The sequence below is a fragment of the Castor canadensis genome, chromosome 14 (assembly GCF_047511655.1).
Source record: "Castor canadensis chromosome 14, mCasCan1.hap1v2, whole genome shotgun sequence".
Taxonomy (NCBI): domain Eukaryota; kingdom Metazoa; phylum Chordata; class Mammalia; order Rodentia; family Castoridae; genus Castor; species Castor canadensis.
In genome coordinates this window covers 8,698,305-8,719,018 of record NC_133399.1, presented here as the reverse complement: position 1 = coordinate 8,719,018, position 20,714 = coordinate 8,698,305, and the positions used below count along the sequence as shown (strand labels likewise).

General features: G+C 55.7%; 1 protein-coding gene across 1 annotated transcript; it reads right to left on the bottom strand.

Annotated features, from left to right (window-relative positions):
* Positions 1 to 339: 339 nt before the first annotated feature.
* Positions 340 to 20,554, bottom strand: Rab8a (RAB8A, member RAS oncogene family). The gene is made up of 8 exons (XM_020167746.2): positions 20,393 to 20,554; positions 15,660 to 15,720; positions 13,436 to 13,496; positions 10,916 to 10,993; positions 10,121 to 10,210; positions 9,646 to 9,711; positions 8,457 to 8,507; positions 340 to 3,416 (listed from the first exon to the last, which is right to left on the bottom strand). The coding sequence occupies exons 1-8, from the start codon at positions 20,514 to 20,516 to the stop codon at positions 3,324 to 3,326; spliced, it is 624 nt and encodes a 207-aa protein (XP_020023335.1). The 5' UTR covers positions 20,517 to 20,554; the 3' UTR covers positions 340 to 3,323.
* Between the last annotated feature and the right edge of the window lie 160 nt (positions 20,555 to 20,714).

Sequence of the window (20,714 nt, the reverse complement as noted above, 5' to 3'; positions counted from 1 at the left end):
CCTGGCCCTGCACCCCACCGAGGCCCCACCCACAGAGCTCCACCCCACCGTCCCCCGAGCTGCAGGTCCCCAGCCCACGAATGGACACGTGGCCCCCAGAGGAAGGAAGGGGCCAGGGGCAGGGGAGGACAGCGGGGGCTGGAACGCCACAGCCCCTCTGGTCGTGAACGTGTCACTAAGCAGTGAAGGGAAGATCATGAGTTTGAGGGCATCCTGGGTACAGTGAGACCCTGTGTCCTAAAACAAAAGTCAAGAAGGCAGGCACAGAGCAGAGCTCAGCTGGCCCCTGTGCTTCGTCACCAGTCACCCATCTGTTCCCCAGAATCGAGAGGCTATGGCCGGAGGGGAAAGAAAACATTTTTCATTTATTTTTTTGGTTGGACTGGGATTTGAACTCAGGGCTTTGTGTTTGCAAAGCAGGAGCTCTACTGCTTGAGCCACACCTCCCTCCAGGCCATTTTGCTCTGGTTATTTTGGAGATGGGGGTCTTTCTTTAGAACTATTTGCCCAGGCTGGCCTCGAACCTCCATCCTCCTGAGCTCTGCCTCCCAAGTAGCTGGGACTACAGGAGTGAGCCACTGAGCCCAGCAATGGTCGCTTCTTGCTGGCTGATGAGATCACAGGCTCGACCCTCAGAGCTGACAGCTCTGGACATGAGTTTCTGCTGCCCAGCTTGGAGGTCACCCTCCTGTCCTCTGTTAATCTGTGTGGATTTTGAGGAAGGGCCTCACCGTGCAGCCCTGGCTAGCCTGGAACTTGTGACCTCCTGAGTGCCGGGACTACAGGCGTGCCCCAGCACACCCGGCTTGTGATTTCGGTTTGTACCCTTCGCTGTGGTGGATCCTCAGCAGTGGGGGCCGGTTATGGCGGGATGGGATGTCTCCCGTGGGCTCATGTGTCAGAAGTTTGGCCCTCAGCAGAAGTGGTGGGGCCAGGCGTGATGGCATGTCCGTGGTCACAGCTATGTAGGAGGCTGAGGGAGGAGGACCAGGGTCCAAGGCTGGTCCTGGGCAAAAATGAGACCCTACCTGAACGAACAAAAAAGCAAAAAGAGCCCGGTGCTGCTGGCTCATGCCAATAATCAGGAGGCGGAGATCAGGAGGATCAAGGTTCAAACCCAGCCTGCTGGGCAAATGGTTCCTGAGACCCTATCTTGAAAAAGCCAATTAAAAAAAAAGGACTGGTGGAGTGGCTAAAATGGTAGAGTACCTGCCTAGCAAGCATGAGGTCCTGAGTTCAAATCCCAGTGTCCCCCCAAAAGGGGGTGTGACCTTTAAGTGGTGGGCCTTCTGGGAGGTCCTTACCTTCCTCTGGAAAGGGGTTGTGGGACGCCAGTCTGTCTCTGGCTGTTTGGCTTTCAGCCTCCCAAACTGTGAGCAAGCCACTCTTTCTTATAACGCAGCCCACCTCGGGTAGTTCATTACAGCAACAGAAACCGGACTGCTCGGCTCTGCTGAGTCCTGATCAAGAGGCACAGGCGTGGTCTTGGGGATCCCCAACGGGGCAGGAAAAGGCCAGTGTTGGGAACCGGTCTGGGGAGGAGGCGTGTGAAGGCCTTGCCAGGGATTTGGGAGGCAAATGGTGACTGAGGCACAGTGGCCAGGAAGCTGGGTGGAGGGAAACCGAGAGGAGTGAGGCGCTCAGAACCCCGTGGGCTCTCGGCAGGGCCGAGGCTGACGGCCAGGCGGGCAGAGGGAACGTGGGACAGATGGATGCCTCTGTCTTCCTGCAAAGAGGGGCAGAGCTGGGCCCAGGGCTGGTTTTTGTCTCTTCTGAGGCAGGGTCTCGCTACGTAGCCTTCAAGACACGATCCTCCTGCCTCATGCTCCTGCGTGCTGGGATTACAGACGTGCACCACCACGCTGGTTTCAGTGCTTCACCACTGAGCTGCACCTCAGCCCTGTGGGCTGCTTTCTGTGATTTTTTTCGGGGGGCAGCACTGGGGTTTGCACTCAGGGCCTGACACTTGCTAGGCAGGCGCTCTACCACTTATGCCGCTCCACCAGCCCTAAACTTAAAATCTTTTTTTTAAGTGGGTGCTGGATTTGAACTCAGGGCTTTGTGCTTACAAAGTAGGTATTACAGTGCTTGAGCCACGCCTCCACTCCAGTGTGGGCTCTTTTTGGTCAAGGGGGTCCTTTGTCTCTATCGCCCAACGGGCCACCTGACCTTGGGGCAAACGGTGCACATGAAAAGCTGTTCGCTTTCCAGAGTTTTAGCTCGTGGCTTCGCTGAGGCGACTGCAGACGTAATCAGGAGAGCAGGCTGGTGCTGGTACACTGGTTTTAATTCAGAAAAGGAGGGAGTACGGTGTCAATGGCTGCCACTGACGGCGCTGGGGGACGGCGCGAAAACCTAAGAGGCCCCCGGGTCCCCTCCGGCCGGGCTACCTGGTCCCAACCGACTCTCTCTGGGCGGGCAAAGCTGTCCAGATGACGAGAGGAGAAAGTCACCCAGACGGCTGTCACCGTGGAATGCTTGTGTCCCAGACTGGGGGACATGGGCATGTGGGGACAGCCTCACGCTCTCGGCCACGTGGGGCTGGGACCATCTCCCACTGCTCCCAGTTGCCTGGGCCTGCGGATGGAAATCAGAGTCGGAATCGCTTCATGGCACTACGGATCTGGAAAAATAAAAAATCTCAGCGAGGAAGGACGTCCGATTTGGAGATGGCAGGAGCGTGAGGAGGACAGGGCCAGGGGGCCGCTGAGAGGAGGGCGCCCGTGTCACCTGTGGCGGGCAGTGTCCCCTCGGTGTGACCACACCTGGCTGTGGACAGCAGAGGCCACCCCAGGCCGCTTTCCTTCCCGCTGCTTTCTTCATTTGTGCTTCCCTTTGGTTTAACAGGCAAAAAGAAGACAGACGGGGAAATGGTTTTTGTCACTTGTCCAAAAACGAGGAGGTCAAAGTGGGGGGAAATTTCCTGGGTGACTGGTCGCCTTGCTCAGGCCATGGAGGCTGGCGGCCCACGCGGTGGAGGAGGGGACAGGTGGGTGTTAGCTGTGCTGGGCTGACACGGGACTGGAGGCCCAGAGACGGAGGTCACCATGGTGGTGGTTGTGCCCGATCACATCTCGTCTCCGTTGAGCTCTGCCTCTGTGACGAGTGGGCCCTGTTTGGCAGACATTTCAGGAAAAATAGCAAACTCTTCATTTCCGTCTCCAAGTTGAAAAGGTCAGACAGTTACTAAAATAAACAATTTCTCAACTGTGTTCTGGTGGCCGTGGACCCTGTGGCGATGGCAGCCCCGGCTGAGCTGAGCGCGGGGCTTGCTCGAGACAGGCACAGTCAGCTCGGAGAGTGAGGCTCGGGGGACAGCGACCTCACAGGAGGACGCACCGGAAGAAGCTGCTCTTCTTCTGCTGGTCCTGTGCGAGCTTCACGCCCTGGTTGCTCCCCTGCGGGCTGTTCCCTTCCTGAAGTCACAAGGGGTCCTCAGGTTATCTGTGAGCACTGGCACTGCCAGTCCTCACCAGCCAGCCACCAAGCATTCACCCATTCATCATCACCTTCTAACTTAACCTTCCCTTCCGTCTACCACCCATCCATCATCCATCACCCACCCATCCACCCATCCATCCATCCATCCACCCATCCATCCACCCACCCATCCATCCACCCACCCACCCACCCATCCATCCATCCATCCACCCACCCACCCACCCACCCACCCATCCATCCACCCATCCACCCACCCACCCACCCACCCATCCACCCACCCACCCATCCATCCATCCACCCATCCATCCACCCACCCATCCATCCACCCACCCACCCACCCATCCATCCACCCACCCACCCATCCATCCACCCACCCATCCATCCACCCACCCACCCACCCATCCATCCATCCATCATCAATCCATCCATCCACCCACCCATCCATCATCAATCCATCCATCCACCCATCCATCCACCCACCCACCCATCCATCCATCCATCCACCCACCCATCCATCCATCCATCCACCCATCCATCCATCCATCCACCATCCATCCACCCATCCATCCATCCATCCACCCATCCATCCACCCACCCACCCATCCATCCATCCATCCACCCATCCATCCACCCATCCATCCATCCATCCACCCATCCATCCATCCATCCACCCATCCATCCATCCATCCACCCATCCACCATCCATCCACCCATCCATCCATCCACCCATCCATCCACCCATCCATCCATCCATCCATCCATCCATCCACCCACCCACCCACCCATCCATCCATCCATCCATCCATCCACCCATCCATCCACCCATCCATCCATCCATCCATCCACCCACCCATCATCCATCCATCGACCCTTCCAGGCCACCACCAACCATGTCTTCTGAATAACCAACTCGCAGACCCGCAGATCTGTCCATGGATTTCCCACTATCCCCAACTAGTCGTCCTTGGTGTGTTTACTCTCCTGTGCCCCTTCCAGCCCCCCCCCTCCAACTGTTCATCCTCCCAGCACTTTCCCTTCCTTCCCCGTGCAGCCATCTGCCCATGCAGGCTGAGCACCGCTGTCTCTGCAGTGGAAGGACAGATGCAGTCCCGCTGAGCTCTGATGGTGCCCTTGTCCCATGCATGGCTCCATCTTTCCACTGCCCCCCACTGCCCCCCCCCCCAAGGACAGTTAACCAGGAATGAGGCGTCAAGTCTAGGTTGGATGAGGGCACACATGGTGCCCTGATCTGAGCTCCCTGCTGGGAATCCGCTGTGCCCCACCAGCTCTGGAAGGAACACCTCACCTCTGCCACCTGGGATTCAGGTGAGCTGGGCCCTGCCAACCCCAGGAACGCACATCCTATTCTCTCCCACTTCACCAGCTTCAAAGCCGTGACCCCTACCTCATTCTCACCCTTTTTTCTGCAGCACTCTTTGCTTTAGTTATTTTTGAGTTGGAGTCTCCTGCTTTTTGTCCAGGCTGGGTCTTAATTGAGATCCTCCTATCTACACCCCCTGAGTAGCTGGGATTACAGGCATGCACCACTACACTCGCCCTTAACTCCTCCTTGTTGGAATTTAACTCATCAGTGACTACTGAGTGCATACAATGTGCCAGGTGCTTTTCTGGGCACAGGGCCTGCTAGGCAGACAAGACAAAGGGCCCTGCCATGCCATGGAGCCCACACTGCAGGGCAGAGAGGAATCACTCTGGGAAACACAGCAGTGTAATTTCCCACAGGGGTGAGTCACAAGAGAGAAAGGAGGTAGGAGCTGGCTTTTCTTTTTTTTTTTTTTTAATTAAAGACAATCTCCCTATGTAACTTAGGCTGGCCTGGAACTCACCATCCTCCTGCCTCAGCCTGTCATACACAGGGAATACAGGCGTGGCCCCCAGCTCCTCTAGGAGCCGTGTTTTGTGGTGGTGTCTGAATAGACACTTTCTGAAGTGAGGGAAACCGTGGGTGGTCCAGCGGTCAGAAGAATATTGGCCCCCCAAATGTCTGTGTCCTGGTCTGTGGGCCCTGTGGCTGACTTGACCAAGGGGACTGTAGACAGAATTAAAGTAAAAAGTGGGGGGCTGGTGGAGTGGCTCAAGTGACAGAGCTCCTGCCTAGCAAGTGTGATGTCCTGAGTTCAAACCCTAGTGCTGCCAAGGAGGAATGTCATTAAAAAATAAATAAATGAAGTGAAATGGGAGGCGAGCCTGGGATGCCCCTGTGGGCTCCGACTTGACCACACAACTATTTTAACATTGTCTTTGTGACTATTTGTAAGGAGAGAAGCAGGCGAGCGAGGTGCCGAGTGGAGGGTTTTGAGGGAAACAGGTTACACGTCAGGAACATAGGGGCCTCTAAAAGCTGGGAGCAGCCAGGAAAGGGCCACTGGAGCTCCAGAAAGAACCTGGTGGCCAGCCCCTCGACTCCAGGCCCCCGAGTGCTGTTCCTGGTTTCGGCCTCGGGAACAGGAAGAGATGCCGGCTCTGTGGGTCAGGAGTGGTGCATGAACCCAGGCATTTGAAAAGCAAGGAAAGGCAGTGAGGCACAGCAGAGGGGACAAGGGGGGAGGGGACAGTGGTCCCAGCATGAGGCCCGAGTAGGCTGACATTAGCAGATGTGACCTGACAGGGCTACAGAGAAGGCTCTCAACAGAAGACAAGACAGGCAGAGAGAGTTGGTCCCTGGGTGCCACCAAGGACAGACGGGAAAGAGGTGTGGAACCACATGGGCGGCAATGCTGGGCATGGACCGGGCAGAGGAAGGAAAAGGTGAGGAGCTTAACTGTCGGCGCCTTGAGATTTGCTACACTGGGCCTCCAGTGTCCCCCAGAGGCCACGTGCTAAAGGCTTGGGCCTCAGCTTGGTGCTACTGGGAGGTGGTGGCACCTTTAAGAGGTGGGGCCTGATGGGAGGAAGTTAAGTCACTGGGGCGTGGCCTTGAAGCAGCCCCTCCTCTTTCTCTCTGCTTCCCAGCAGCCAATAGGGCAGCAGCTCCTCTACACCAGGCGCTTCCTCCTGGAGGTTCTCATCTGACACAGGCCAAAAGCCATGTGGGCCACAAGACCTCAGACTGGTAGCTCTGTCACAATGAGCCCAAATTAACCTTTCTTCCTTTTTTTTTTGGTGGTAGCCCTTTTTTTGGGATGGGTTTTTTTCAAGATAGGGTCTCACAAACTGTCTGGGGCTGGCTTTGAACTGTGATCTTCCTGATCTCTGCCTCCTGAGTACCTATGATTGATTACAGGCATGGCCACTGGCACTTGGCTAACCTTTTCTCCTTTTAAGTTGGTTATCTCAGGTATTTTGTCACAGCAACAGAAAGCTGACTAACACAGTTAAGGCACGAGACCTCACAAAGGAATGAATTTGCACGTGGGCACTTCCTAATCAACCCTGGAAAGATCTGGTGAATTCCCCAGGTCACCACAAGCCACATCAAAAGCATGCTGAGGCAGGCAGTACTGCCATGGTGCTAAGTGAGCAAAAGAGAGAGGACTGTGAGGACTCGGATTTTGACCATTTCACTGAAAAAACTGTAAGAAAGGTCTATGTGGCTGTTGGTCAGTATGTTGGTTTGGTTTACAGGGACTGTTTCCCGTTATTTAATGGCTTAAGAGATGCTATTCAAGCAGTTGTGTGGCTGACTGACTACTTGATGCATGGGTCTCAGGATGAAAGGTGAGACCATGAGGTGCTGACTCCGATGGGAACCTTGTGAAGGACGTGCTGTGTTTACATGCACTCTTGTGTGACCAGAGCAGCTGCTCTTGGATCACTTAGCCGGGGGGGAAGCCACCGAGCACTGCCTCAGGAGGGTCACTTTGGTATCTCATTACTAAATGTCCCCAAAGCACAGTGATGTGTTCTGACTCAGTCAAGAAAGCATGGCTGGGGCTGTAGCTCATTCGCAGAGCACCTGCCTGGTGACATGAGGCCTTGGGTGGGTTCCATCCCAGCAGCACAATAACGCAACACAAAAAAAACCCAAAAAGCGGAAAGCGAACTGAGGAATGGGTGGTCAGGAATTCCCAGACAGCCTGGTGGCTGTGCAGAGCCTGGGCCCTGCTGAAGGAGGCTGCCCTCACTGCTTGCAGAACTGGGGCTGGGTGAGGCGGTGGGCAGCAGCCACCAGACCTCAGTGCCTCGAAGGCCATGCTCTGGGGAGGACTCCAGCTCTGGCCTTGGCCAAGGGCTCTTGGGCGAGGCTCTCTTCCTGCCATCTTTGTGGCCTCCCCACCATGGCTGGATGTGCTCCCAGAGTCGTGTTAGAGACTCGATCCCAAGTCAAGCGGGGGAAGGGGGATGGGCCTTTGCGAGGTGGTTAGGGTCAGCTGAGGTCATGTGGGAGAGGCCCCTATGATGGCTTTATTTTGTTTTGGTGTTTTTTGGTGAGACTGGGATTTGAACTCAGGTCTTCAGCTTGGAAAGCAGGCCCTCTACTGCTTGAGCAACACCTCTAGTCCATTTTGCTCTGGTTATTTCAGAGATGAGGTCTTATAAACTATTTGCCTGGGCTGACCTCAAACTGCAATCTTCCCTGTCTTAGCCTCCTAAGTCGGTAGGATTACAGGTGTGAGCCATCACACCCGGCTTATTTACTTCTGAGACAGGGTCTTGCTATGTAGCTCAGGTGGGCCTCAAACTCCCGAACCTCCAACTTTTGCCTCTTGAGTAGCTGGAATCACAGGCCTGGCTTATTAAACCTCTATTCTTTATAAATTATCCTGTGTCAGGTATTTTGTTATGGCAACAGAATCTTCTCACAAATGGAAGGGAAAGGGTTGTGTATCCCCCGCTAGCCCGTGGGCTCAGTGGGCAAAGTTTGTCTGCTGGGCAGTACCCCTGGTGGCACTGATGTCTCAACCACACTTACAACCTCCCCCCTCCAGCCTTTCTCAGCAGTGTCCTGATAGGCTTCACAAAGCAGGGCTGGCCTGGCAGCATCAGGTCCCAGTGGCCAGGATGGTGGCACCAACAGAGACCCACACAGGTGGCTGGAAAGGACATGTACTCACCAATTTTTTGTCCATTTTTGCTTTGATGTCTCTGGCAAGAGTGAAAAATGCCTGTGGAAAGAGCACGCTGTCAGTGGCCGTGGAGTGGCAGGCCATCAGGCCTCAGCCGTGCACGGAGCAGGAGTGGCAGGGCAGCGGGAGCGTGGGAAGCAGTGTGGATTAGCGTCCGAGTGGGCTTCCTCACCAGGCTTTGCCCGCCCACCTGCACTGGTCACCTCCACTAAGCCAGCAGCCCTGGGATGTGGCATTTCACTCACTGGCCATGGAGGATACATCCCAGGGAGTCAGTGATTTGTCCCAAGACACTGAGTGGCTAACTGGGGCTCAGAAGGCCCTGAAGGATCCAGTTCTCCGCCCTGGCCTGTGCCCTGACACTCTGATGGTTGGGGTCAGGGGGCGAGGGGGGGTGTAAAAGGCCCATGCTCCCAAGGCTCTAGCCAGCCTGGACCCCGCACTGCCGCCTCTGTCACCTCCTGACCCTGTCCCTTGTCCATGCTTTGACAAATAGTTCTCATCACTGTTTTGTGCACCCTGCATCCCTGGGGAGGGGACGCACAGAGGTGGGACAGGCTGATGTTTGTGCCTGAGCGTGTGGGGACGAAGGCTAAACCTTGCCACACCTGTGTCGTGTGGGAAGTTCTGTGGTGGAGGTGGTTGGGGACCACAAGGGGATGGAGGGGGCTTTGGGGAGGGCCAGGCAAGCTGACAAGAAGACCTGTGACAGGAGGAAGACCGGGAAGGGGGCAGCAGGAAGGGGTGGGTCGGGAGAGGCTCAGCAGCGTGTGGGTCAAGTGCCGGGTGGCCAGTGCTCTGACCATTGTATTGGGTGAGGTGGGGAGTGACGTGAAGGTCAGCTGGGAGCCACCGCCAGCTCCGTGTGGAAGGAAAGTGGGATCAGTTGCCAGGCCGCACTGCTTGGAGAGGCCAGGGTGAGCCAGGCCCAGACTCAGTCAGGGCACCGCTGGAAGCGTGTCTGTGGGCGTGTGACATGGTCAAGAGCATGACCCTAGACTCCAGGCCAGCCACGAATCAGAGCTTTGGTTTCCCCACCTGCAAAACTATGCCTGCTTCCTGGGCTAGCAGGGGCCTGCTCAGAACACAATGGGACTCCCATGAGCTAGCCCCCTGGGGTCGGTGGCCAGGAAGTGTCCCCTGGGGGACGCCAGCTCCTGCAGTGCCCAGGACTCACGCTGTCCACGTTGATGTTGGCCTTGGCGCTGGTCTCCATGAACTTGATCCCGTAGTCGAGGGCCAGCTGTCAGGGAGACACGTGTACACGTCAGGGCCCACTGCCTTCTTGCGGGAACGGGACTGGGACCCAGCCAGTTCCACAGTGCATCAAGGGGACTGGGGCCGAGGTGAATTCTCCCCTGGGGAGCCAGGCAATGGGGGAAGCCCCTCAGTAGAACCAAACCCAGCACCGAGTACTGGGGAGGTGGCCTTGGTGGCGGCAGGGGGAGAATGATGGCTCGGGTCCAAAGCACAGCTCTGTCCCATCTTTGCTGCCCCTTCCATGACACGTGGCCCACAGTGGATCAACTTTCCTGGGGTGCTGGGGCCACCCCAGGGTGTCACCTTTCTTGTGCTCATCAGGCCTGAAGGAATCCCAAAGCCCAGCCTTTCCCTGCCTTGGCCCCGCTGCCAGGGCCGGCTGCCACACCCACCTTTTCTCCCCGTTCCTTGGACACCTGCCTCTTGTTGTTCACGTCGCATTTGTTCCCCAGTATCATCTTTTCCACGTCTGCGGAGGCGTGCTGAGGGGGAGGGGCAGACAGGTGTCAGGGTGGGATGCAAGGCGGGTGCCTTTGCCACTTGTGACCAGGACTGCTGGGCGCAGAGGACAAGCTGGAGCTCAGGGGCGGGGTGGGGGCGGCCGGCTCCACGTCACCCCGCCAGTGCCAGGGTTGTGGCTGTGGAAAGTAGCTTCCCCACAGGCCCCACGCAACTGCCTGGGAAGGACAGGAGCCGCCTGGGGCTGGCCTGAGGGGTCACTGTCACACCCTCCATGGTGAATGTGGCTCTATGGACAAGTAACGCTCTGGGAAGGGCCTCACCCCACAGCACCGCCTGATCAGTCATCAAAGCCACCGTGCTGCGTCCAGGAAGGTGTGGGGGAGGGAAGGGGACATGGGCTCAAGATCCCCTGCCACAGCCAGCTGCTGGTCTGAACACAGGTTGCTCAGACAGGCCCACACCCTGCTCCATGACAGCTCAAAGTACAATTCTACAAGCTGTCTTGCCACACCTGTCCAATGAAGGGTCACGCTGGTTCTAGAACCTTCTCTTGCTAAAAAGTACCAAACGCTCATAGCAACCCAGAGCACAGACATCTCTTGTCTTCATTGTCTGCAAGGTCAGTCAGACGTGGTGGCCAGGCTTGGGGAACAGGGTCCTCGCTGGTGTGTCCCTGGCTGTGGGGACCCAGGAGATGGGGTGTGGGAAGAGCCAGCAAGACTCACCTCCTCAATGTTCCGAATCCAGTTCCGGATGTTGTCGAATGACTTCTCGTTGGTGATGTCGTAGACCAGCATGATGCCCTGGTGGGAGGAGACAGTAACTCAGGCCAGGACAAGCAACAGGCTCTCGAGGAGAAGGTAGACAGGGTGCCCGCAAAGCGGCAGGCTGGGGTTCTGCCGGCCTGGATGATGGTGGCCCAACACCCCATCCAAAAAAATAACTAAAGCAAATAGGACTGGAGGTGTGGCTTAAGCAGAAGAGCACCTCCCTGGTGAGTGCAAGGCCTTGAGTTCAAACCCCGGTGCTGCCCAAAAGAAAGAACAGATGCTGGTGTCTCATGCCTGTAATCCTAGCTACTCAGGAGGATCACCATTCGAAGCCGACCTGGGCAAATAGTTGCTGAGACCCAATCTCAAAAAAATCCATCACAGAAAAGGGCTGGTAGAGTGGCTCAAGGTGTAGGTCCTGAGTTTAAGTCCCAATACCACAAAAAAAAAAAACAGACAGCCACTGCTATCTGAATCACACACACACACACACACACACACACACACACACACACACACACACACGACCCCACAGCCTCACAACCTGGTGCGACCACAACCAAGTCGTTCTGACCACTATCATCTCCTCTGATTGGCCAGGATTCCTGCCACCAGCACCAAGCTGGCACCGTGTACCTGTGACTCCAAATTCCTGGGCTACTGTGGGAAGAGGCGGTCCACCTGGGAATTGGGGGCACCTCTTCCAGGTCCTCCTGGAGGCTCCTTCAAGCTCCATGTGACTGCTGTGTGGTCCCTGCCCCAGGAGCGCCTCCCCTTACCTGTGCGTACACTGACAACGGGATGCCAGGCACCCAGTGCGTGTGGATCTGGATTTGTAGACCAAGGGCGTGGGACTCAACAGATAGTGGCCACTAACCACACTGCTTTTTTGTTTTTTCCTCACAGTACTGGGGTTTGAACTCAGGCTCTCAGCACCTGGTGGGCAGGCGCTCTACTGCTTGAGCCACACTCCAGCCATTTTTTGCTTTAGTGGGTTTTCAGACAGGGTCTCTCGTTTGTGCTTGGGCTTGATCCAGACAAGGGGCCATGTCTTCCCAGCAGTGGAGTTTCAATTTTAGCCAACTTAAAATCCAATAGCCACGGGTGGCCGGTGACTCCCCCTGGGCTGGCCTGAGTCTAGAAGGACTAGCTTGGTGCTGGAGGAGGGGTTGGGCGCTGAGACAGATGGCAAGTGCTGGCCAGCCCTGACCTGTGCATGAACATCCACAGGCCTGGCACTGCTGAGCCTCTGGCTCCAGACAGCACAATGGAGATTGTGACCAGGGGTCATGGCCAGGAACCATCGATTTGCACAGGCTGAGCCAAGGCTGGTGCCTCGCACAGGAGAGCGCTTGGTGGCCAGGCAGGGCGGCTGTGTCCGCCCAGAAAGGGGCCACACAGCCCTGGAGAGGGGACAGAGGCCCCTTGCCCCCCATCAGAGCAGCAAATTACTGTTAATGAGGAGCGCTAGGGTTGCAGGGGCATGGAAAAGTCTCTACTGTGCCCAGATGCTGTGTAGCTCTGAACAGTTAATGGCCCATATTCCTGTTCGCCCCAGCTGCTCCCAGCTGTTCGCGCGCACCTGGGTTCCCAGGCACCAGACATGTGCGCGCTGCCCTCACCGGGAGGACCGCCTGCTGGAATGATGGGGTACACTATGGAAAGTGGGGTACAGTGGGAGCTGGGGCTGTGGGCAGGGGGCCTTGCTCCTTGCAGTGGCCCAGGAAAAACTCCTGAGCCTCCTTCCATTTTCCAAGTGAGGATGACGCTCAGGGGGTGATACCATGCCCTGCCTTGAGCACACCACCAATGAGCAGGACCCCCCCAACCCTGGGCTGCCTCCTGCCCCACTCAGGCTTGGCCCAGAGAAGGTGCCTGGAAATATTTGAGGGCTGGCAACAGAGACTTGGAGTCTTCCTATGATGTCAGCCCTGCAGGCCTGGATCACAGGCGTTAACAGCCAAGGCCCAAACATGCCAGCTCCTGGGAGACCGTCAAGTTATTGGTAGCACATTCCACAGAGACTGATGCAGGCCACGTGACCCTCCTGTGCTGGGGCACGCCGGCTCTGTGCCACTGACCTCACCTCGAAGAGCCAGCTTCCTGTGTCTTCCCTCATCCCCCAGGATGGCCATTTCCACCTCATCTAGACCCTGCTTTGTCCTGGAAGCCAGAAGGGAGTGCTGCATATGGGGACACGGGTGGGGCACAACCTCTTCCCGACACGAACAGGGGCTCAGGATGCCTGAGGGGATGGAGTACAGGTTCCATAGAAACACACAGGTTTAGGTCCAGCATGGTGACCCATGCCTGTAATCCCAGCATTTAGGAGTTTGAGACCAGCCTGGGCTACACAGAGAGACTCTGACTCAAAAAAACTCCTGAAAAGCAAAGAAACACATAGGCTTTGGAAATGACAGCACACTGATGCTTGTTTCGACTTTAAAACCAACAGAAACAAAAACCAATCCATACCATCGCACCCCTGTAGTAGGCCGTTGTGATCGTCCGAAACCGTTCCTGACCTGCTGTGTCCCTAAACACAAGACGGATAGAGGACATTAGCGACATCAAAGGCACACCATGACGCCTGGCTTTCTTCTACGTTGTTTTATGTTTTGACTTTTTTCTATGCAGCCCAGGTTGGCCTTGAACTTCTGATCCTCCTGCCCCAGCCTCCCCAGTGCTGGGATCCCAGGTGTGGCCACCGTGCCTGGCTTCTGGCCTCGCCTTCTTGCTCAGGCAGCTCTCCATGAGCACAGAGCAGGGAGCTGGGGCTCAGTGCTGAGGACCTCTGATGTCCCCAACTCCATCACTAAACCGTGTCCTTACTTCTCTGTGCCCTGGCTTCCAGGGAATTATCCCCAGAATTTCTGAGTCACAGAGGGCCAAAGCTGAATGCTACCAATTGTGAAAATCCACAGCCACAGTAGGGGAAGGGACTGTGGTTGCTCCGCTCATAGGGGGATGGACCAGCAAATTCCCGGATAGGGGTTTGGGAACTCATCCTGATGCCATCTTGGCTCCATGATGGTAAGACCTTCCTCACCTCTATGATGAGGTGACTATAGGGCCCATGGCCCAGGGAGGCGATGCCCCTGCAAGATCCAGCCTAGCTCCTGGCATGGAGGGTGTGCAGCGGGTGGCTGAAAGGTGACTTCACTGATCAGGACACAGCCAGGGCAATTAAGCAGCAGCCTGGGATAGTCTCTCGTCCCTGGGTCAGGGCTCCTCCCGAGGGGGCTCCATGCTTGCTAGGCAGGAGCTCTATCACTTAAGCCACACCTCCAGCCCTTTTGACTCTGGTTATTTTGGAGATGGGGGAGGGTCTCACTTTTTGTCAAGCTGACCTAGACTCGGATTCGCCTATTTTAGGTTTCCTGCTGTTGCTGGGATCACAGGTGTGCACCATGACACCCAGCTGTTGGTTGACATGTGGTCTTGCTAACTTTTTGCCCTGACTAGCCTGGAACTGTGATCATTCCTATTTCAGCCTCCAAAGGAGCTAGGATTACAGGTGTGAGCACCAGTGCCTCGCTAAGCTACCACTATTTAAATGCCAATCAACTTGCTGACCCAAGGGCGGTGCCTTAGTGATCAGGAGCAGTCACTTTATCCCACCTGTGGTCCCAGGCTTCTGAGTGGAGCACCAGCCACCTGCCCACCTGGAAATGGGAGGGGCGGAGGGAGGGAATGTGGCTTCTGTCTGTTGGACTGTGTGACTTTGGACTTGGGCACAAAGGCTGCTGTGGGGCCACCATGTTGGAAGTAAGGACCGGGAGGACCAGGTGGCAGAGGCTGATGACTGGCAGGCTCTGCAGGATGGTCAGAGTTCAACGCCGTGGAGTTCAAGGTCTAAGTCAGATTACCGGGCGCCCCTGGGCTCCCCCAAAGCCACAGCAAGGGGTTGGGGGTGTGGGGGGCAACGCTGACGGCTCCTGCTCCTGCTCAAGGCTCAGGGAGGATGCAGTCCACCTCAGCCTAGCTGGCACAGGGCGTCGTGCCACACTCTTGGGTGACTGTGGCGTAGACACTGGGTGGTCTGGGTGGAATCCTGTCACCTGAGCTCACCTCCTCATGCAGCAGTGGGGACCTGGCGACTTTACAATTTCCCTAATTGTATGGGGCACGGGAAGTCACCCTAGATCCGAGGAACACACATAGGTGGGGCCACTGGGCCTGGCGTCTGTTTCACTTCAGTTCAGTGGTTTCAGGTCCGCACAGAGGAAGTGAGGCCCAGGCCTCCTTGGAAGGAAAGAGGAAGTGATACCTTTATGTTTCTGGGGTGAGATGAGGGGCTTAAAGGGAAACCAAAGTCCTGACCAGGTATGGTGGCCACACCTGTCATACCAGCACTTGGGAGACTGAGGCAGGAAGAACTCAGGTTCAAGGCTAGGCTGGAGCTCCATAGTGAGACAGTCTCAAAAATGTCAAAAAGGAACCACCCAGCTGAGGCATCTGGCTGTCCCCAGAGCCTTCACCACCACGCTTTGTACCAAGGGCTCTCTCCAAGTTCAAGGGAAGCCTGACCCTAGTGCTGCCCACTCTGGGATGCTGGGCTCACAGGTTGGGAAGCTCTGTCTCCACAGGAGCCTGCGGAGTGCAGCTGGGCTGGGTGTGAAATTTTGGAAGGTTATGAAGAAGGACAATGTGGGGGGCAGTGGCCAGGTGAAGGTCACCAAAGAGCAACAGCACTTACCATATCTGCAGCTTGATTCTCTTGCCATCGAGCTCAATGGTCCTAATTTTAAAGTCAATTCCTGAAAGAAAAGGAAAGGCATCTTACTGTCAGTCTGCCTGAGTCTGAGGGGGGCTACCCCAGCTTACAGAGCACCCGTTAGTCTGTGTTGTCCCCAGGGGAAGGGGAACCTGAGGCTGTGGGGGCTGACAGAGCTGTCTGGAGGGGAGGTGGCAAGAGTGGCAAACCCACTCAGCTCGGGTGCTGAAGCCTGGCTCCTGTGCTCCCTGTCCCAGGACAGCCTTCTGGTCTACCAGGTGCACAGGGCACCACAATGCCCTGGGATGTACATGGGTCAGGTCCTTCCTGATCCTGGCTTTTGTATAGCTAATCCTTCTCTGCAGGTGACCTGTCAAAGGCCTGCTCCCAAGTCACCTCCTAAGAAGCCTCCCTGACCCTGTGACACCTTCTCTCCACCTGCTGCTTTAATTCCCTCTGCCCAGGGTGACCTGGTAGCTCTTCAAAAATACAACCCCGTCCATGTCACAAAGTGAAGTTCTGCTCCTAAGTTTCAGTGTGCCCACCAGCAGACTAGTGGACAAACAAAATGGGGTCTGTACACCCAGTGGAATATTACTCAGAAACGAAAAAGGGATGAAGCTTGAAAACAGGTGAGTGGGAGAAGCCAGACACCAAAGTCCAAACTGTATGATTCCACTGCTGTGAGACATCCCGAACAGGCAAACCCATAGAGACAAGGAGCACAGTCACAGCTGCCACGGGTTGGGAGAGATTGGTTAATGGGTGTTCTTTCTAGCACAATGAAAATACTCTGAAGTCCACTGCAGTGATAGATGCACAACTCTGTGAATACAAATGGGAGAACTGAACGGTGTCTGAGTTGTATCTCAGTAAGGTTGTTCAAAAAAAAAAAAAAACATCAAACCACAATGGGCATGGTGGTGCCTGTCTATAATCCTAGCACTTGGGAGGTAGAGGCAGGAAGATCACAAGTTGGAGGCCAGCCTGGGCTATGCAATTAAGACTCTGTCTCAAAAACACAAAACAACAACAAAAAATAACAACCCCTCCACACACACCTGCCAATGGCTTCCCAACCTTCTCTCTCCAGAATAAAGTGAAAACAGCTACCCTGCACCCTGACGTCCATCCTAGCCTGGCCAACTCTCAGCGCCGCAGCTCCCCAGCACCCTCTGGGCTTTCTGCTACCCTGCCCTCTGCTAGAATGATGTCTCCTGCCCAGACACCATGCACCCCTCGCCTCTTGCACAAAATCAGAGGGGGTCCTGACCATCCCCACCTGTGCTTCTCTTCACACACCTATATTGACATTGTCCCTTGATATCCGAGGTTCCAGGTCCCCTGAAAATACCAACATTTGCAGATGCTCACACCCTTCTGTAAGATGTCCTCCGTGTAACTCTGTATGACTTAGGATACATGCTACAATGCACATGCTGGATACACGGCTCGTACGCTGTATTGTGTAGGGAAGAGTGGTAAGGGATTCAGTACAGACATAATTAAAAAAAGAATTTCAGGCTGGGAGCCTGTGGCTCACGCCTGTAATCCCAGCTACTCAAGAGGCAGAGATCAGGAGGATCACGGTTCAAAGCCAGACCGGGCAAACAGTTCTTGAGACCATATCTTGAAAAACCCTCCATAAAACAGTGCTGGCAGAGTGGCTCAAGTGGTAGAGCGCCTGCCTAGCAAGCGTGAGGCCCTGGGTTTAAGACCAGGACTTAATCTAGGACTACTTAATCTGCAGGTGAATCCATGGATGCTTGTCCTACGACATTAAGAGCTTCAGGGTCACACTTGACAACCAGAACAGCTGATGTGGAGGGGACACAGGCTCTCCCTATGACAATCTGAGGTCCAGGCCTGGCCTCATGTCTCTGCACTCATGATTCGGACGCTGACTTGGCCCCCACTGGCCTTGGTCATTGTCCTGGGATCAAGGTGAACAAAAACCTGCACTTAAATTTCAGCCACTAGTACAGAAGACTGCCCCAGTCTTGCTGCTGTCACCTCCAGTGTCCAGATAGGGCGGGGGCTTTGTGGGAATTTGCTCAAGGTGTGTCTGCACTGAGACCACACCTGGCACATGGCAGGTGTCGGGGGAACGAGGCCCAGTGACAGAACAAAGAGCAAGGGGTTGCTGTGCTGCTGTTGGGTTCAAGAACACCATCCGTCTTGATGAAGTCGTGAATGGCCCCTAAGGAGACAGCAGGGGCCGAGCCAGGCTGGTGAGAACCAAGGCCAAGTTCATCCCTCGGGGAATGATCGATGGAGTGTATGAGAACAGGCTTTGGCAAAACACCACGGAGCACTCCATCCTGATCTATAAAGGAAACCCAGAGGTACTCGCTGCCAACAGAGAAAAGCCTTTGTGAGTTAAGCTGTATTCAGGACTGCACTGTCCAGGGTGGCCTTCTGCCAAGGTGTCCCCAGTTTGTCACAGATGCCCAAGATGTACAAAATCTACAAGCACTGCTCACTCTGGCCTGGCCTCTGCCTACGTTTAACTAACAGACCAAATTTAATTATGAACTGTAAACTTTATGAGGCCTAAGAATGATGAGGCCATAACTTCAAGGTCAAGGTAAGTTAAATGTTCCTAGAAGACAGAGGCCTCTAGGAAGGCCATGAATGTAAGGTGAAGAAGACAAGGCTGGGAGGGAGGGAACCTGGGGATCAAGTACTGCCTCTACCTCGCTCACTAGGTGACCTTGACCAAGTCTATCCTCACCTGCAAATGAACCAGCCTGCTTGGAGCCCTGAAAGACTAAGTGAGTTTTCTGGTCAAGAATTAAAAACCAACCAGGCATGAGTGGTTCATGCCTGTAATCTAGCTGCTCAGGAGGCAGAGATCAGGAGGACTGTAGTTTGAGGCCAGCCCAAGCAAATAGTTCGAGAGACCCCTTCTCAAAAATACCCAACACAAAACAGAACTGATGGAGTGGCTCAAGTGGTAGAGCACCTGCCTAGCAAACGTGAGGCCCTGAGCTCGAATCCTAGTACTACCAAAACTTAAACCAAAACAAAAAGCCCTCCTGAATTGATCTCACCGGTGAATGCACTGGGAGTGGGGGATCCGAGGCTGGGAACCTGAGGCCTGGGATGAGAGCAGGCCACAACCTGTGGTGGTTTAACAGCACTTCCTGGTTAGTGGCAAGGTTATCCCAAAGTTGGACCTTGGAGTGGGGGAGGGGAAAGGACTCAGAAACACCTGTGCCCCGGGGTGGGACGCTGTTTGTCATTCCAGGAACCTCTCTCTGGCAGTGGGGACAGTCCAATTCACTGTATAGAGGTGAGCCTTTACCACCCAGGGCATCGGGCAAGGCAGACAGCACGCCTCCTTCCTGGAAGATAAATGGCTCAGAGAGAGACAGTGCTTGTTCAGGAGCGAACAGCAAGTGGAAACCAGGTGTGATGGTTTCCAATTCAAACCCCTCTATTGACACCTGACACGAAATTGTGCAGGGCATGGAGGGGATTAGCACATCCTGCTGAGGGTCAGAGAGACCGTGGTGACAGCCCACAGGGGTGAAGCCAGAACCATCAGCTAGATTCTTCTCAATTTGGGGTCCACTCCTGGACTTGGTGACCGTTCTCTCACTTGCCCCCTTCTGCACAGGGCCCCCTAGCTCACAGCTCACGGTTTGATCAGTGTTACTTCCAGGTTAGACCTTTTTATCGCGGGCAGTGACCGTTTCTGTGGCAAGCAGAGAAGCCAGTGACACGTCTGCAGATGCCAGAGCTAAGATAGGACAAGCCAACTCCGGTCAACCTCAATGTGGGCCAGCCGTGCAGGAAAAGCCATCCTGCAAAGTGACAACGAGTGTCCTGGGCCCTTCGATAGGGAAGTCGGTGGCAGTCAGTGGCTGGTTTTAGTTTCCCACTGAAGCTTTTTATCTTGCATCCCTTTGGGGGATGACAGGACCTGGGGCAGGAAGCTGTCACTCGCCTGCCCTTGCGGTCACCATTCCTTCCAGAGGAAAAGCCACTTGTGTGTGTGTGTGTGGGGGGGTCAGCTCAGGGAGAGGGGCTCAAGGTTGGAATATTCCAGAGCAGACTGTAGGAGGGCTGTGGGTTGGAGTGGTGGCTCCAGGAGGCTCCAGTGCTGTCACAGGGGTGGGGCCGCAAGAAGTCATCTCTCTGGACTGGCTGGGCCTAGACTTTTGGGGTCAAATACACCTGGGTTCCAATCTCAAATCCTTGCCACCTGTGGCCTGGGACCTTGGTGAAGTCCCACACCCTCCCTGAGCCTCAAAGTCCCCATCTGTGACATGGGCTTAGAATAACAGGTGAGTGTGAGACACACAGGACGGGCAGGAAACGCTCAATAAGGTCAGGTGTCCTGTCCTATTCCCATGCCAACGCCTCATGCCTCAGTTTCCACTTCTGCTAAGCCAAACAACCATTTCGAGGTGCAGCTTCAAGGACAGAACGACACGACAGACGCCAAGACCCCAGCCCAAGACACGCTTTCCCTAAGGACCAGAAAGAGAGTCGGAGCCTCAGTGTCCCCATCTGCAAAATGGGCACGGGCCCCCACCACGGCCCGAGCACCCCCGAATGGCAGAGGAGCTGCTCTTCTCCGTTCAGACCCGTCAACCTTTTCAGAGCCCTCGGCCCGGTCCTCCGGGTCGATCCCTCAGCCCCAGCCCCTCAGGGGCTCGCCCGGCCCGGGCCTCCAGCAGCCCCCGGCCGCTCCCCGGTCCCACTACCTATGGTGGAGATGAAAGTGGAGTTGAAGGCGTCCTCGGAGAAGCGGAACAGGACACAGGTCTTCCCCACCCCCGAGTCCCCGATCAGCAGCAGCTTGAACAGGTAATCGTAGGTCTTCGCCATATTACACTCTCTCCCGGACGGGAAGTGCGGCCAGCGCCTCGCCACTGGCCGCTGGCTCCGTCCATCAGCACAGAACCCGCCTCCCATTGGCTCTCGGCCCGCCCCGCGTCATCACAGCAGAGCCCGCCCCTGAGCCCCGCCCGGGCGAAGGGGCGAATAAGGCGCAGAGCCGGAAGCAACTCGAACGTGCTGCCCATT

Coding starts and splice junctions, on each gene's coding strand:
- Rab8a (XM_020167746.2), bottom strand. CDS start 20,516: ATGGCGAAGACCTACGATTACCTGTTCAAGCTGCTGCTGATCGGGGAC. Junction 15,721..20,392: donor CACTTTCATCTCCACCATAG/GTAGTGGGACCG, acceptor CTTTTCTTTCAG/GAATTGACTTTAAAATTAGG. Junction 9,712..10,120: donor CCAAGGAACGGGGAGAAAAG/GTGGGTGTGGCA, acceptor TCTCCCTGACAG/CTGGCCCTCGACTACGGGAT.